The sequence below is a fragment of the Pleurodeles waltl genome, chromosome 1_1 (assembly GCF_031143425.1).
Source record: "Pleurodeles waltl isolate 20211129_DDA chromosome 1_1, aPleWal1.hap1.20221129, whole genome shotgun sequence".
NCBI lineage: Eukaryota > Metazoa > Chordata > Amphibia > Caudata > Salamandridae > Pleurodeles > Pleurodeles waltl.
The window spans coordinates 799,134,909-799,151,465 of NC_090436.1; the positions used below are offsets into that span (position 1 = coordinate 799,134,909).

Here is a 16,557-nt window from a genome sequence, read left to right on the forward strand (position 1 = left end):
GGATAGGCCAATAATTACCATGCTGGGGTAAAATCAAAGTCTGCAGAGGAAATACTACCAGGAAGTCATTCAGCAGTGGCAGGCACATAATGCCACCATTGCTTCCATTGCAGAGATGCTGCAACACTACCCTCATTGGTCTATCCAGACAGCATCGGGCCCCTACCACTAGCACCTTAACATCTGGCCCATCTACTTCTGCGGTAGCTAGTGGAGTGGAGGCCCTGCCAGGGGGACCACAGACCTCAGAAACCACTCCCTCTGTAGCTGAAGAACCATTGCCCCTGCACCCCACTGCCCCCCCCCCCACCCCAAACGTGAATGTCTATCCGGAAATCCAGCTGGATCAGCTACCAAGACCAAACCCACTACCAGGAAGTGAACCTCTCCTGATTTGTCTCCCTTATGTGCCACTGATACACCCTGTTGACTGTTCTGAGTGATTACTCCATTTTCCCATGGACACTGGACCTGTGCAACCAACTGCTGTAGCAGCTACCCTGCTGAATCCACCTGCTGTTACCTCACTCATCACCTTTTTGTTAATGAATGCACCTTTATTTTGACTATTGCTATGATTATATGCACAATAAATCATCATTGAACACAGATACTGTATATGTGTATTTAATACAACATCAACAATTTTCAGGCAATGATTATTTGGTATACCTCTTGGGGCGAGTAGAGGAGGGCTCCTCCAGGTCCAGGCACCTGAATCTTGCCTTCAGGATCCCAAATGTGTGCTCGATTATACGCCTTGTACTCCCTGTGGCCTCATTGTAACGGAGTTCCCCTGGAGTGGCTGGGTACCTCACTGGTATCAACAGCCAAGGACGATTTGGATAGCCGTCGTCACCTGTGTACACAAAGGGACAACAACCCCAATGTTGTATGTGGGACTGGGTAGATTGTGATGACAGGAGACATAACTCACAAACACACACAACAATGCTAACTTACCAAGCAGCCAAGCCCACTCTGTTTGCAGTCGTGCCACCAGATGTGGTACATTGCTGTTCTGCATGATGTAGAAATCATACACAGATCCAGGGAACTTGGCTGTGACTTGCGAGATGTACTGGTTTGCCAGGCACACCACCTGAACGTTGATAGAGTGGCAGTTCTTCCTGTTTCTATACACCTGTTCATTGGTGCTCTGAGAGGCCAGGGCTAAATGGGTGCCATCAATGGCTCCTACCACCTGAGGAATGTGTCCCATTTCATAAAAATCTGCTTTCACATGGGCCAAATCCTCTTGGTGCGGAAACCTGATGTAGCTGTCCAAGTGTTTCAACAATGCAGACAGTACATCCTTCAAGACAAGACTAAACATGGGCTGAGACATCCCAGGTATTAAAGCCACTGCATTCTGAAAGGACCATGTGGCCAGGAAGTGTAGCACTGAGAAGACGTAAACGATGAGAGGTATGCCATATGGATTGTGAATTGCAGGCATCAGATCTGGCTCCAACTGAGTACAAAGTTCCATGATGGTCAGACGATTCAATCGATATGTCTGTACTCCATGGTTTCCAGGTCTAATAGTGGACGGTACTCTGGTGGGTGTCACACTCTCCTCATGGCAGCATTACTATGTTGAGAGAAGGGACTATACTATGAGTTATGCTGTATTTACACATTTATTACACATTGCATAGTACCTGACACATAACATATGTAGAGGATGTGTAGAACTTCTGACGTATACAGTACAGCCCATAGATATTCAACGATTCCTGCCACATTGCTGCACATTGACCTACATGCTAATTGGAATGTGTTAATGTGACTAATGAAAGTGTACAAGTGTGTAACAGTTAGCTGTCCTGCACGTTTCACATATAACTATTGTAAACTACCTATATCTACCGAAGCCTATGTACCTTAGAGTCGCTATACATTGTTGTCACCATATATACTCCGTAATCACGTCATTAAGTAAATATATGACCAGTAGGTGTGCACATACATGATGGCACTACATACGTGAATACTGCTTTTGGTGTGGAATAGGTGTATGACGCAGATAAGTAAACACATCCATCGAAGAAATGTGCACAAAATGGCAGGCGTCTGACCTACTGTACTGGACAGGTGGAAGTGACCTGAGTCGGCCAGCAGAAGTCATAATGGCGGTAGGCGGTTGCAACCGCTGTACAACTTGCCATTGTATAACATTGCTGCCTTTGGCGGACTCTGCATGTGGCAGTGACCGCCGGCGGTGACGGTCCTGTGTGTGGCAGTCGTTACCGCCATTTTTTGCTGTTTTGCTCACTTGACTCCTGACACTGTTGCCAGCAAGACCTCCACGACGTAAGCTGCTGTGTACTGCCTCTGGGAGCCATCATGCCACGTCCTGCGGATGATAGGGATCCTGCCTTCACACCAGAAGAACTAGAGAGGTTGGTGGAGGAGGTCCTACCCCAGTATGGACAGCTATATCGGGCACCAGAGGTGCAGGTGAGTCTTCTGCCATAGTCATGTGTGATAGATGTTCTGTGTGATGTTGCATACTGCATGTGAGTTAGTGTGGGTGCCGATGCATGCAGATGTCATGATGTGTAGGCGTGTGTGCTGAGAGGATGGGAATGAGTGGGAACTTGCTGTGCCTTTTGTGCACTGAACAATCCTATTAGTATGGTGCTAGTGTACATGACTTTGTTCTTGTCTGTGTCACCCATGCAGGCAAACACCCATCAGAAGAAGCGGAATCTGGCTTGCCATCGCCAAGCAAGTGCAGACCCAGGGGGTTGATATCTGGCGGAGCACCCATTGCAGAAAGCGGTGGCAGTACCTGAAATGCTGGGCCCGGAAGACTGCAGAGGCCCAGCTGGGGATGTCCTCCCAATGAGGGCAGGGTGCCCGTCAGACCCTGAGCCCCCTCCACCTCCCCCCCCCCAACCCCCTTTACCCCCCTCCCAACAGCCTGCATTTTGGCAGTGGCCTACCCTGAGGTGGATGGGTGTTTGAGGGCAGCACAGCAGCCACAAGGGTTAGATCTGATAGTTTGGTGCTTGCTGTCACACTTTAGCAGATGAGACACTGTAGTAGGTGCTCCATGTATGTAGACAACTGGAAATACATTGTACTCTATTTGCATGACAAAGAGATGGAGATCTGGCCCTAAGCTAGAGCATACGTACGTTTAGGTCATGTGTGTCTAGGTACATCTATGTCTGCATGTGGAGATGTACACTGGCCAGTGCCACGTGTCACTCCACCCCAGCGTTTACAGGTCTGTAGGCTGCTGTTTTATCCTACCTGTCTTGTATATGCTGGTCCGTATATCGAAATATGAGTATGTAGCTCTATGGTGTCAGCACACTCCCATTTATGTACGTCATCTCTCTTTGCTACAGTGTGCCAGACATGTGTGGGACAGGGCCTAGTTAGCTTTTGTCTTGGTACAGGTGTTGACTCCATGTGAGTCTGGTATCTCATTCAGTCAACAGGTATGGGCAGATGTGAACAGTACATATGGGTTAGTGGTGCTGTCCCCATTGTCTCTTCATGTGCATATTATGGGGTATGTGAAGGTTGTAGCTGAAGGACATCCAATATAAGTGTTTAATCATGTATATGTGGCCTACCCGTGCATTCCCAGGCCATTTAAATGTAATCTAATCACTAGTGTCCTAAGGGCTTTGTTCCAGTGGAGGTAAGTGATTAGGCAGTCCTACCCATAGACAAAGTGCAATGTCCATGCAATATTTGCCAATGCCCTACCAATACTAGTGCATAATGTGGTAATATCTGCCTACATCATGTCACAATGGTTTCTTGGGGTCAGATCTTGTGGAGTGGGACAATTCTTGTTGCCCTTTGCCTAGCTGATGTGTACAAGTTGGACAGGACATATTATGGGGTCATTCCTCACTAAGAGATGTCATTGTTTGGCTGTTGCACTATTTGTCATACAGGTGTTTTAGTTGTGGCATATGTTGCAAGTGCAATAGCAGTCGTGTGGGCCCATGTGTGCGCATCATGTTTATGTGTGTTCCCAGTGGGATATGTGTGTTGTGTGGACCTATGGTAGTAGTGGTGATTGTGTCGTAGTTTGGACTATTGCTTTGGGCAAGACTGCTGGTTCAAGGGTGACAGTACTTATGTTTGTAGGTGACTATGCCTATCCTACAACAAGTAGTCCCAACCCTTCCGGCTCACTGGCAGTACCTCACCAAAAACCCAAACGGTTAGAGGTGATTTGTGGCAGCCGTTACACAGGAACTCAGAAGTATGACATCTCAGGGAGTGTTGTGGTTAAACGGAGATTACCCCTTTCTCACAGATATATCATGTCTCAACCAAACACAGGCAATAACGAAGAGGCAATAATGTTTCAATAGTCTTTATTTAATACAATCAGCAATCTGCGGTAAATCGCATGGGCTGCAATGATTAGGATAATGGACAGTGCAAGAAATAGAATTGTAAAGATGAGTCATGATTATGAAGACCCCCACCATCTTGCGTTTTCTTGGAAAGACATAAAGTATATAATATGTCCTAGTACCCTATCGTGATAGGCCTAACCTTCTACCTAGAAGAGAGATGGGTATGTTAAACCTAATCTGCCAGTGCCATGTCTCTGGAAGGTGCCCCCAATCCTTGTTACTTTGAAATGAGGTCTCGAGTTCAGACTTCGGAACAACACAAAGTACGGGTCAGCATCAAGGCGACGTGCAGCATTGATAGCAGCGATGGTATCTGGTCGGAATCACTCTGATTATCTGTCTAAAGTGTGATGTATTTATACAGATCTACTTGGACCCCTGACGTAGGCTGTTCCCAAAAAATAGATAACACTGCATGCCTGGGATGGTAATTTTTAATGTGAGCACCTAAAGTTTGTTTGTCTTTGTTGCATGAGTTGACACCTTAGCTGGGTGACACTGATAACATAACTCTAAACAAAAGGGCCTAACTGTAAACAAGGCAACCCTCTTGGAAGAATTAATTAAATAAATGGTCTAAGACAGAGCAAGCTAAGTATGTTAAAAGTCATTAGGTGATGGGGGCACAAGTCTGCAAGCCAAAGGCTAAGCCTACTCCTGTTATCCCATTAAAACAAACTAGGATTCACTGCAATTGGTCTGAGTGCTGTGGGTTTACTCATGTTGACATGTGTCAGGTGGCATACGAGTTGGCCTAATAGGTATTAGTTGGCTGTCCTATGTTTAGTTTGGTTACTGTGCTCTTTGTGATTGTCAGTGGGTGTATCATGTGTGCTACGTAGGCCACTGTTGCCGTACATGCATTTATAGTGTGATTTGGAGTATTTGTGTATGGAGACTGCAACTAGGTCTCTGGAATTAGCTACATGTAGTGATGCAGCTGGTCTCCAGACATGTATTGTCAGATGGCATCTAACTGAAACGGCCACATGTTGAGTCTTCGTCATGGATTGTATCCATAGTGTAAGATATGTACAGAGGGTTCAGCTAGGCATGTGATAGCAATGTCAGGAGCTGTGATTGAATTGACCAACTTGGTACATTCCTTATGGGCATGGACATGTCAGGAGTTGTATGTAAATATGAATGATATGGTGTTATCTGTCAATTGCTGTTCCTTATGGTGATATGGGATATATGACCTGGATGAGGACAGTTGTTCAGCTTTAGCAAGGGCATGATATGCATGCTGACATAGGTGTTTAGAGGTCAGTAGATGGAAGGGTCCAGTAGTGGTACCTCACATGGATCATGATAACGGTGAGAGATATGACACGAAGGGATGGGTAGCAGTGACATGTTGTGTCATGAAGTAGGATTGTGGTATTCCATATGGAATTCCACGGCCAGGAGATGTCTACCTACAGTTGTGCATGTTGCTATGTGTGTATGTGAAGAATGTGATGACCCACTCTCTCTCCCCCTCCCTTCCCCTCTCTCTATTTGTGTGCATCAGCACCGGCATGCGAAGGAGACAGGGCACAGGCGAGTGGGGAAGCTGCCGGCCACGGGACCTGGAGTGCTGAGACCACCGACAATGAAGGACCCAGTGACCCGGAGAGCGAGGGGAGAGCCACGGGTGAGACCGGATCATCATCATCATCATCATCATCTTTGGCACTCCCTGCCGGTGGCGGACCGTTGTGGGACCACCCCAGCACCATCCTTGTCCACCACCCCCCTTTCTACCACCGCCCTCCCAATAGCTCCAAACCCAGCTGTCTGTGCCCGCTCACCCAAGAGGGTGGGCGTCTTCTTCACCACAGGCACCTCTGGCCCTGCTCCCCTCAGTGAGGAGCCTATTGACTTCCTGAGGTCGATCTCTGTTGGTCAGTCGACCATTGTGAATGCCATCCAGGGACTAGCAATTCAAGCCCAGCAGAGTAATGCATTCCTGGAGGGCATTCACGGTGCACTGGCAGGCCTACTGAGATCTCTGGCGTCCACACTGACAGCAGCCAGTCACCCTTTGTCTTCTGTCCCCCCTCCAGTTTCCTCTTCCGAAACCCAGCCAAAGCACACAGACGGACCAGCATGCATCCATCTCAACATCCAAAGGTAGCTCGGACAAACAAAAGCACCACAAGACCCACCTCCGGCATGCTCACAAACAACACCCGCCTGCACACACCGCAGCAGTCACTTCCTGCACTGACACCCCCACCACCTCCAGCACCTCTGACACTACAGCTGACATACCAGCAGTCACCACACCCACATTCACCGATCCAGCCACAACTCATATCCTACCCACAGTCAGCACAATAGCAGACCCGCAGACATCCACTCCAGTCACCACATCTGCAGCCACCACAAATACCGACACACCTACATGCAGCACATCCACCATGCCTGCAGTCACCACCCCAACAGTCAGTCACCCATCCACCACAGCATATCCCAGCACCACCCCTCCTCCCAAGACACATAAACTCCCACACTCACCCACCCAACAGACCCCCACCACCCACAAGCATACCTTGCTCACAAAACATCCACCAAGACACTAACTCTCCCTCTACTCCCAAACCCTTTGCCATGACCGTCCCTGTGTGAGTAAGAAGCATTTCCTCTTGGAGTTTTCCCTTTTCCGTACTCCTCTTCCACCCTGTGATGCCCCTAAACGATCAGTGTCCAGCCCTTCCATCTCTCCCCTGCCCCCCTGCAAGTTCCCATGCCCCTCCTCCTGCCAAGAAGTCGATCCCTCCTAAGAGCTTCCAACCCTCCCCTAAGACTCGACCAAAGCCACGCCTCCCAAGCCCAAACCCAAGGATCCCCCTCTGTGGTGGTGCGACTGCGGCAGAAACCTTGGCGGTGTGCAGCTTCATAATCTGTCCTGCAGAAACATGGTCTTCGCCGGTGTGAAGGTGGCTACCATCGTCCGTGTCTGCTTGACCGCTGTGGTGGTGCCGGTGGTGCTTTGACTGTATTCTGTCGGGTAGACCGTCATGTTCATAATATGGCTGTCTTCTCTTTCAGCCTGTTGGCGGTACGACCACCAGCACCAACATGGCGGTCCTGAGACCGCCAAACTTGTAATGACCCCCATAGTGTCCCCTAACTGCAAGAACAGTAATTAAACTATTGGGGATGATGGCTTTGTGTGTAGGTAGAATACTGCACACAAAATTGCACATGAGCCCGCTACAAGAGTGTCTGGTGTGGCAAAGATCACAAGTAGTGGGTCAGCGGGAAGATCTTCTGTTTGTGGAATGTAGGGCTCAGCACAATATCAAGTGGTGGAACTACAAAAATATGCCACTGGGAAGGCCATTCTAATCTTGTGTTCCCATTACCACTGACTCCTCATTCATGTGGTGGGCAATATATCCTAACCACTTGGCTGTTGAGGCTGCCTGGAACCCAGAACAAAGGGGGATTGTCATATCAATTACCTAGAGCTGACAGTAATTCAGTTTTCTCTCAGTACATTTTACAAATGTATTTCAGGGAAAACAGTCCTCGTAAATATAAACTTGACCAGCATGTATCACATTCAGAAACGGGGGAATGTGAGGGTGTCACTCACCTCAGCTAGCAGCCCTACCTCAAATGTCCTGGCATTGAGCCATTCACAATCACATTGCCAGTTCATGGCAAGTATTTCAGTAATACTTTATGAAATGGGGATCATCCACAGCCAACATTTTTGCCACAGTGGAAAATATCACATCTCCAAGCTTCGCCACCCATTACCAGATTCCAAAGACGATTGGAATTATGCAAGGCTTTTCACATCATCATACATTTTCCGCTTCTTAATACATGATCTGCTGCATACTATGCAGATTTAAAAATGTTTCTAACTCAAACGGATCAAAATGTATTCAAATCCCAGCACTCTGTGTTGCTGCGCAGTGGAAGGCCATATGCAAAAGTTGACTGGTCATCATTCAGTAGCTCATTAATGTATTTGGATGTTAAACTGACAATAATGAGGTGAAACCTTGTCTAGACTTTCTTAACGTGAAAAAAATACATAATTATGAAGTCATGCTATCACAAACGGTATTGCATTAGATTGCATAATTTTCCTTCTCATGCCACATAATTTAGACAACCCTGCTGTATACTTTGTTTATTCCCTGCCGTATAATTCCAGTGGCCCTGGCAATGAGGTCACACACTACACTGCTGCAACAAAAGGCACTCTCAACAGTTCTCTCACTCTTTAGGGGAGTAGAGAGGGCACTTTTGGCACTGCTGCAGTGGAGGGTCTTTTTATTCAGTGTTTCCGTGTTTGATGTGGGAGTGCTAGTCTGTGGTGTTGCAGTGAAGAAATGGATCAAGCTAAACAGAAATAAAAAAAAAAGACCACTCTGAAGTGCTACCGTAACGATTCCTACGTGTAGTGCCTTGGTGAGCCACTAATGCAGTGCTTAGTCATGTACAGAGCTGGATGTTACTGCTGCTTTGGGGCACAGTGTAGTTTTTTTCTTTTACTGAAAGCAGTGAAATAGCTTGAAACCAAGAAGTACACTGATTTTTTTCAAGTTTTTCAATAGTTTTTTTATTACTTATTTTGGTAAACACAGATCCCCTTTGTATAATTCGGCATTTGCCTTAACCAGGGTGGGAATTGCATAAGGGAGAAGTTGCACTATTAAGTTTTCCCACAGAACTAGTGTTCATTACCGTTACGTAAATGGCTATCATCATATTGATCTCCACAGCTCTAAATTAGGAGTTTTTAGCATAGAGAGGATAATGAGCAACCTGCTCGACGTTGACGTGTCCTTTACTGTCAACAGCATTCTTTATGGTAAAATCTTTAATGTCTTCCTACCTTACCTTTGAAACGTTACTGAGTCTTATGTCCTTGATGTCATTGAGAGATGACCGCACTGGTGAAGATACAGGAACCTCTAACATAGGTTCTGCTTGCTTATCCAGCTCCTAATCAAGATCAGGGACCTTTTCCATCTCGACAGGAAAGGCAACTTCCTTTAAGAATGGCAGAACCAGTACACTCATCATAGAAAAGTCAGCCCATGGGTACTGGGGAGTACCCAAGTACCCCTCTCACCCACTAAATGGAGGGCCCACTGCTGAACATCCTCAAATTAGTGGGAAAATAGAGTTCAGGTCTCACACTAACGTTGTCACATGTGGTACCTTCGTGGTTGCATTTGCTCATGTATTCTGTTTTGGTGCTAATGTCCCACCAGGTTTTTATTGTTTTTAACAATGTCCTTTCTGTTTTCTTGCCTGGATCCAGGCATAGGTTCATTAAACAAATTACTTTAATTACCACCTTTTGTGTGACCTCCCCAGCAACCTTGCAGTCCATCAGGTTCTCTTGAAGGGGAGGTCCTGTCAAAGCACCTGAGCTGGGAATCCTTGGTTCTGTTTTTTTATTTTTTTATTTTATTTATAGACTAACACATTTTAAACTGAGAGCAGCTTGAGGGTTCAGCTCTGGCTTCATTCATTTTCATTTGTGCTCATGAGGGGCACAACTCAGTCCCCCCAAGCACCGATCTGAAAGGGCAAAGTTATTTTGGAAAGGGGAGAATCCACCTCCCTAGATGACTACGGATATTTTCATGGAGGTAGTAGCCCTCATGTATACTCCTTCACTCCACTACATAAAAGGGCTAGACAGTTTCCTCAGCTCCTGAGGGAAGGCATATTGGGCCGTTTACCCCACTCTGCCTGTCCTTGGGGTACAGAATGCACACTGGCACCAGGGACAACAGACAAAAATATTGGAATGTGTTGGGGGCTGGCCCATCTGGCATCAGACTAACCCATTAAAACCAAGTCCCAGACAGTCTTTCTTCACCCTGGGGTTGAGCAGATTTGGAGAATTGGTGGATGATCTATATTAAATCTTACATCAAAACTAGTGTCTATTTTATTTATAGGGAATTTATAAATGTATTTATTTGTGTGTTTTCAATTAGCGCTGATATTACCCAGAGGTGTCAGAGCGATTTACAGTAGAACAAAAGAAAGTTACATGAGTAATTTAGAGTAATAGCGTAGTGTCAATACATATAGCTGCTGCCTTTACTCATTGTGAGAGCTAAATATTTATGAATTACATAATCATTACAAGAAAAGTAAGAGCAATTAGGGTTACATAAATACTTACTACATATTTACAGAGGTGGAACGACAAGGTCATAATTGCTCTTTAGGTAGTCATGTAACAGTCAGGGTCACACCATTAGATGTGAGGACATATACCTGGTGGGGAGCTTGGCGATGAGTTTTATTGAGGAAAATGCCTTTGGAAGAAAAAAGTTTAAGGTCTGTTTTGAAGATCCGAAAACAGTTGGTGGTGTGAAGGTTTGGAGGTATCGAATTCCAGATTCTAGGTGCCTTACCTGAGAAAGTTTGCACCTTTTGAAGGTTCAAGCAGCAAATTTTCAGCATTTTGCGAAGGTCTAGAGCCACCTGATATCTTGAGTTTGTTTGCTAGGTAGTGAGGGGTGGAAGTGTGAATGGCTTTATGGGTGTACAAGCAGTCTTGAATATAGTCCTGGCTTCAATATGAAGACAGCGAAGAGTTGGCAACATAGGTGTGTGATGGTCATTTCTTTTGGCACTGTAGATGAAATGCGCAGCCGATTGGACGATGGAATTTGAAGAAGATGGGTGGGTTTTGGAAGGCTTGCAAATAGAGAATTACAGTAGTCCAGTCTGGAGAGTACCAAAGATTGGTCAAACGTTTTCAGGTCTTGCTCAGGAATGTAACATTGGATTCCCCAGAGAGAGTGCAGTTGGAAGTGTACATTCTTGGTGATGGGGCTGATTTGGGATTGGAGGTTAAGGGCCTGATTGAGATCAAAGCAAATGAGTTATCCATGAGGGATAGCCCATCTGCCGAACTATAAATCCCATATGAGATAAAGGGATATATATTTTGGCAGATGGGAAATCCATCATCGTTGTGATGAAGTAACTCGTCAGCCAAGATCTAAATCAGGCCCTGAGTCTTTTGTCCATGATGACACCTAGTGATTTGGCCGTGTCAACAATGGTAGGTTTACTTTTACGAATGTTAAAATTCCCCTTCCTTGATTGAACAGGAGGTGGAGCATTTGAGGTACAGATAAGAAGGAATTCAGTTTTAGAGGGATTCAGTTTTAGGTGATGAGACGTCATCCATTCTTGGATGGAGTTTAAGGTGGAGGTGAGAAGTTAGATATTGTGTGGGAAGGATACCTTGAGGTAGAGTTGGTTGTCGTCAGCATAGTAGTGAGAAAGGTCTCTTTTAAAATGTCTCATAGCAGTTAATTTTAAAGATTAATTCGGGTCAGAGCCGGATAAAACATTAAGGGGCATCGTGATCCACCCCCTTTGGAATTGAGAGAGAGTTTTCAATTTTAATCACCAGAGATCTCCCCATGAGTTCAGAGTCCAACTATTTAAGTGCTACGTCTTCAATTCCCATTTTATGTTTTAGTGTGTTTATGATGGTTTACAGTGTCAAAGCCTGCAGAAAGGTCAAGAAGGATCAGGAGGCAGGTGCTTCCTGAGTCTAGGACTCGAAGGGCATCGTCGATAATCTGTAGCAGTTTTGTGCTGCATCCTTGACTAAAGCCTGATTGAAATTTGCCTAGAAGGTTGTTCTGCTGGATAGGATTGGTGAGTTGCTCTGCTACACTTCTTTAATTGTTTTTGGGGAAGAAAGGGAGGATGGTAATATGGCAGAAGTTGTTAAGGTCATTCACATCAGTGGAGGGTTTCTTTAATAGTGGGGTAACCTGACCAGTTTTGAGGGCATCAGGAAAGGATCCTTTTATGGGAACGAGGTTAACCAGGTTTGTCCAGTAGGGGAGCGTGTGGGTGGAGAGGTCTATTGCAATGTAGGAAGATTGTTAGGGTCTAGAGAGTGGTTTGAAGGTTTAGTTTTCAAGATGTTCTTGAGGACATCCTCAGTGATGACATCAAAACTGTGCCACGAGCATTTGAAATTGCTAACCTCATGTGAGGTTGGATGTGTATCATGATCAAGCATCTGTATAACTTTTTCTTTGAGGAATTGTATAAATTATTTTGCTTTCTTGGGTAGGTTGTCAAATTTGATGTTTGAAGATGAGGAAGCGTGGGCTGGTGGTGGTTTTGATTAGGTGAAAGAGTTTCTTTGGTCTGTTCTTGGCAGAGTCGAGAAGGGTTCTAAAGTGATTCGATTTTTCACTAATATGTTTATGATTATGCGATCTTGTGGATCAGAGGAATGCAAGATTATTGACAGAGGGTGACTGTCTCCATTTCTTCTCCAGGATTCTTAGTTATTTCCTTTAGTCATAGATGGACTTATTGAACCATGGGGCAGAGGGTGTGAGCCTTTTGTGTTTGCTTTGTAGTGGAGCTACATTATCTATCAAGACAGACCAACTGGTGCATCAGTGAGTAGTCAGGTCAGTTATGTTGGAGTTGGGGCTGATGTCTTGTAGTACCTACTTAGTGGTGTTGCTGAGGGTGTTGAGGTCACTGTTCTTTGTGTTGAGAAACCAGGTAGTTGCCCTTTTTGGTTGGCCCAGGATTGCAAAATGCGAGAGGTGAAGTGAGTAACGGATGAGGGAAGTGGTCAGACCAGTCTACTTGTATAGGATCATCTACTGTGAGCAGGTCATCTTTCGAAATAAATAGGTCAAACGTGGAACCCCTGGATTGTGTTGGTTTAGAGTTCTGTTGTGAAAGATAATTTCTGGAGAGAAATGTGGCAAGCTGGTGAGCAGCCAAGTCTTTCGAGGGTGCCCCAGTGAAGATTAAAGTTTATCACTTTGTGAAGAACGGTCACTTGCAAAGTTAATGAATTCCTCTGTAAATTTGGAGTTTTCCCTTGGTGGGTGGTAAACGGTGTTAGTCTTGATAGGGGAGCTATGCTGCACACACATGAAGTTCCTGAGTAAGGCATTCAAAAGTAGAGAAAGCTTCTGGGTAGTTCTATTTATTGAAGGGAGTTTCTGAACGTAGCAGCAACACCTCCCCTGACTGTGCCTAGCCTATCATTCCTGATAATGGGATAGATGGAGGGAGAAGATTGAGAATGGTGTGAAAAGTGCCATTGAACCAGGTCTCAGTGAGTTTTAGTAGGTCGATGTTGTAGATAGTGATGGTATTTGAGATTTCCAGCTTGTGTTTTGTTGCAGATCTGCAGTTGTGAACCATACATTGGAGCTCTGAGGTGACTGTTTTGGTGTAGAGGATGGATATCAGAGCATTTGGTGATGAGAAGAATGATGTTCCTATGTGTCGTTGACTGGGTTGTAAGTGGCTGGCATTTGGTTTGGACCAGGGAGATAGTGGGTATAGTGCATTGTTTTGTGTTGTCTAGAGAGGAGATAGTAGGGGAGGTAGAGGTATTATAGCTAGCAAGTAAATTAGAAATTTCAATTTGGTAGAGATTGTGTGCAGCTCTTTTGGGGTGAGAGAGAAGAGTGCTCCTTAGGATTAAGTGTTTGGGGTACTGTGTTCCGTCAGGGGGAGTAAGGAATCCAAAACAGCAGACATTTTAGAGCTTAAGTGGGAAATAGTGACTGACTTTAAGCTGGGAGATGGTGGAGTTGAGGTGGCCTAGTTTGTTTTCAAGGGTGTGCAGAGCGCTGCAGGGAATTGTGATGCTGGGTAGAGGAGGAGGGTTCTGAGTAAAGTTCTTTTTGAAAGGCAGACTGGGGAGATGAGGTGATGAGGGGGGATATTAGATTCTGTGTGGAAGGTGCAAGGTCAAATGGTGTTGGGTGGAGGTGAGTGTGGATTCAGCTGTGATGTAAATTACATTCTCAGAGCATTTATTGAGAGAAACAGATGTATTGTGTAGTGTTTGGGGTGAGGATTTGGTGGTAGCTGTTATGGGTGGAGGCATGTGGGTTGGAGGGGTGGTATGGGAGGAGATGAGGGCAAAAGGTCTGAGTAGGTAGAAACGAAGAAAGGGGGTAGGGTGACAGCATGTGAGCTTGATTGCATGAGTGTGATATGTGGACGATGTGAAAAATTGTCCAGAAGGATAGACCGAGGATGTGGATAGCGCTTAATTGGAGAAAGGAAGAAGCAGAGGTAGTATGGGGAAACATGGGGTTGAATGGCTGTACAGGAATGAAGATGAGGGGAGAGTGGTGTATGGGGAATGGATCGACTCAGGTTAAGAAGAGAGAGGAGGGGAAACTTGGTAGGGTGGATAAGGAGGAAGATTGTTTCGAGGAGAGGGCAATATGTGAGCTAGGTCATCTGTTGATAGTATGGTCTGGTGGGGGAGGGGAATTTATCCCAATTGGAGGGTCAGTCTCCTCGAAGTCCCTGGATGGTGCATAGGGAGAAGAGAGTTCTGGCCGATGGTTGGGACGTAGTATTGCGGGTGAAGTTCTGGCTGGAGAGAGTAGGAGAAGGGAGCAGGTGAGATCAAACATACACTGTAAAGAGAGTCTAATATTGCTTAAGGTGCTGCCAGGGAGAAAAAAAAAAATCAAACCTAAAGACTGAACAAGATTTTAAGGACCTTCCTTAAAAGCAGTATTTGGGGAGAGACCCTGGTTACAGAGTGAATAGAGTACCACATCCTCATTCCTTAGACACTAAATGCTCTACCACCCCATCTTTCAAACCTAAATGTGGGTGTGGTGAATCTGTTCTTGGCGATGGATCAAAGCGCCCCTCCAGATTGATTCTCCTCAAACATTTTTTGAAAATATATAGGAGCATGTTCAGAGATGATTTATACATCAGTTATGCTGCTTTGACAGTGATATGATTGTGAACCAGCAGCCAATAACTTTGACCGAGAGGTAAGCTGAAGCTGAATCGGACTTCTGTAGCTGGAAGTTAGCACGAACCAAGGTGTTTTTTTAAAGATTCTGGATGGCTGATTTAAGTAAACCTAAATAAACAGCATTGCCGTAATCTTGAATACTGGCAACGTTTTATTTTCAGATATGAACTGTTGAAGGCGTATCCCTTCATTTCAAACCCAGGATTTGTGAAAAACATCCCAAGCTGCCCTGTCTGAATTGTATAAATGCCTTGTTGTGGTTTACTTTACATTCTGAAATGTAATGGCACTCCTGTGCTCTCCTTTGCCTATTTTTCATTTCCAGAAGGTCTGTCCACATGTGCTTTGCTACAAGAGCATTTTAACAGATCTATCTAATATTTTGCATCTCTCGTATGCAGAACTAGTTTTTCTTTCAGTGAGTTACATTTGGTGCACTATGCAAATAAAGTCCATTGCTTCTAAATTATATCCCATATATGATAACTTTTTGTTCTCCATAGCATGCCACAGTTATGCAAAATATAACATATCAGAAATCTGCTTATACTCTGCCAACATTTTAAATGTGTTAGAGAGGTCTTTCGAATGTTACAATGTATATATATATATCAAAACTAGGATATGACTTAAAAGGAGAAAGCTTAATATGTGCACTACTTGGAAATAGTCTCCAGTGAAGATGTAAATACTGATAGTGTAACCCATTTTTCATATGACAAATGACTTGGCATAAGATTGAAATGACAAGATTGGCAAGTATTAATTTCTTGTTTTTTTCTAATGCATATAGCTCTGCCATGTCGATAGTCCAGATGAAGGAGGCTTGCCACCTTTTGTATTTGGTTTGATGGCGGTTTTCTTTCTTCAGCAGAGAAAAATTCCTGTTCTTCCCGTTTATTTGGGATCATGGGTAAGTATAACAATGTTTATTTTGTTTTTGTTGCCATATATAAAATATCTTTAGTTACTCCAGCTGTGTGGAAGCATACATTTATGTCAGACAGCATCTTAAGTAGTAGTTGTGGAGCAGCAAGAAGTGACTTGTCAAAAGTGGAGTAGAGTATACATACCCAGATGGAAGCCTTTTATAGGACACGACAGACAGAGAACATTAGGAGCTAGAAAGTGGCATATGTCATAGCAGGCACATGGCTCATGAGGCAGAGAGACTGAGAATAAGAAAGAGAGTAAATGAAGAATAAAAAGACAAAGTAAGATAGCAAATTACCCCCCTCCCCCCCCCTGCCCTGGGGACTGTCACCACCCCGGGGTTATGAACAGCTCCCGCTTGCTGAAAGTGGAGTTTTCATCTCTTTCCCTGTACGGTAACATGTGTATAGGGAAGATGAAAACATTGCTCCAGCAAGCAGGGAGCTG

The 16,557-nt window shown here is 45.0% G+C and overlaps 1 protein-coding gene across 2 annotated transcripts in view; it reads left to right on the top strand.

Moving 5' to 3' along the window:
* TUT7 (terminal uridylyl transferase 7) overlaps nt 1-16,557 on the top strand; it is a 1,097,449-nt gene that overhangs the window by 268,081 nt on the left and 812,811 nt on the right. For both annotated transcript variants that reach the window (XM_069228237.1, XM_069228248.1), the window contains exon 9: nt 15,971-16,090. In XM_069228237.1, coding sequence (XP_069084338.1) covers nt 15,971-16,090 — 120 coding nt within the window. The remainder of the gene's footprint in view (nt 1-15,970; nt 16,091-16,557) is intronic.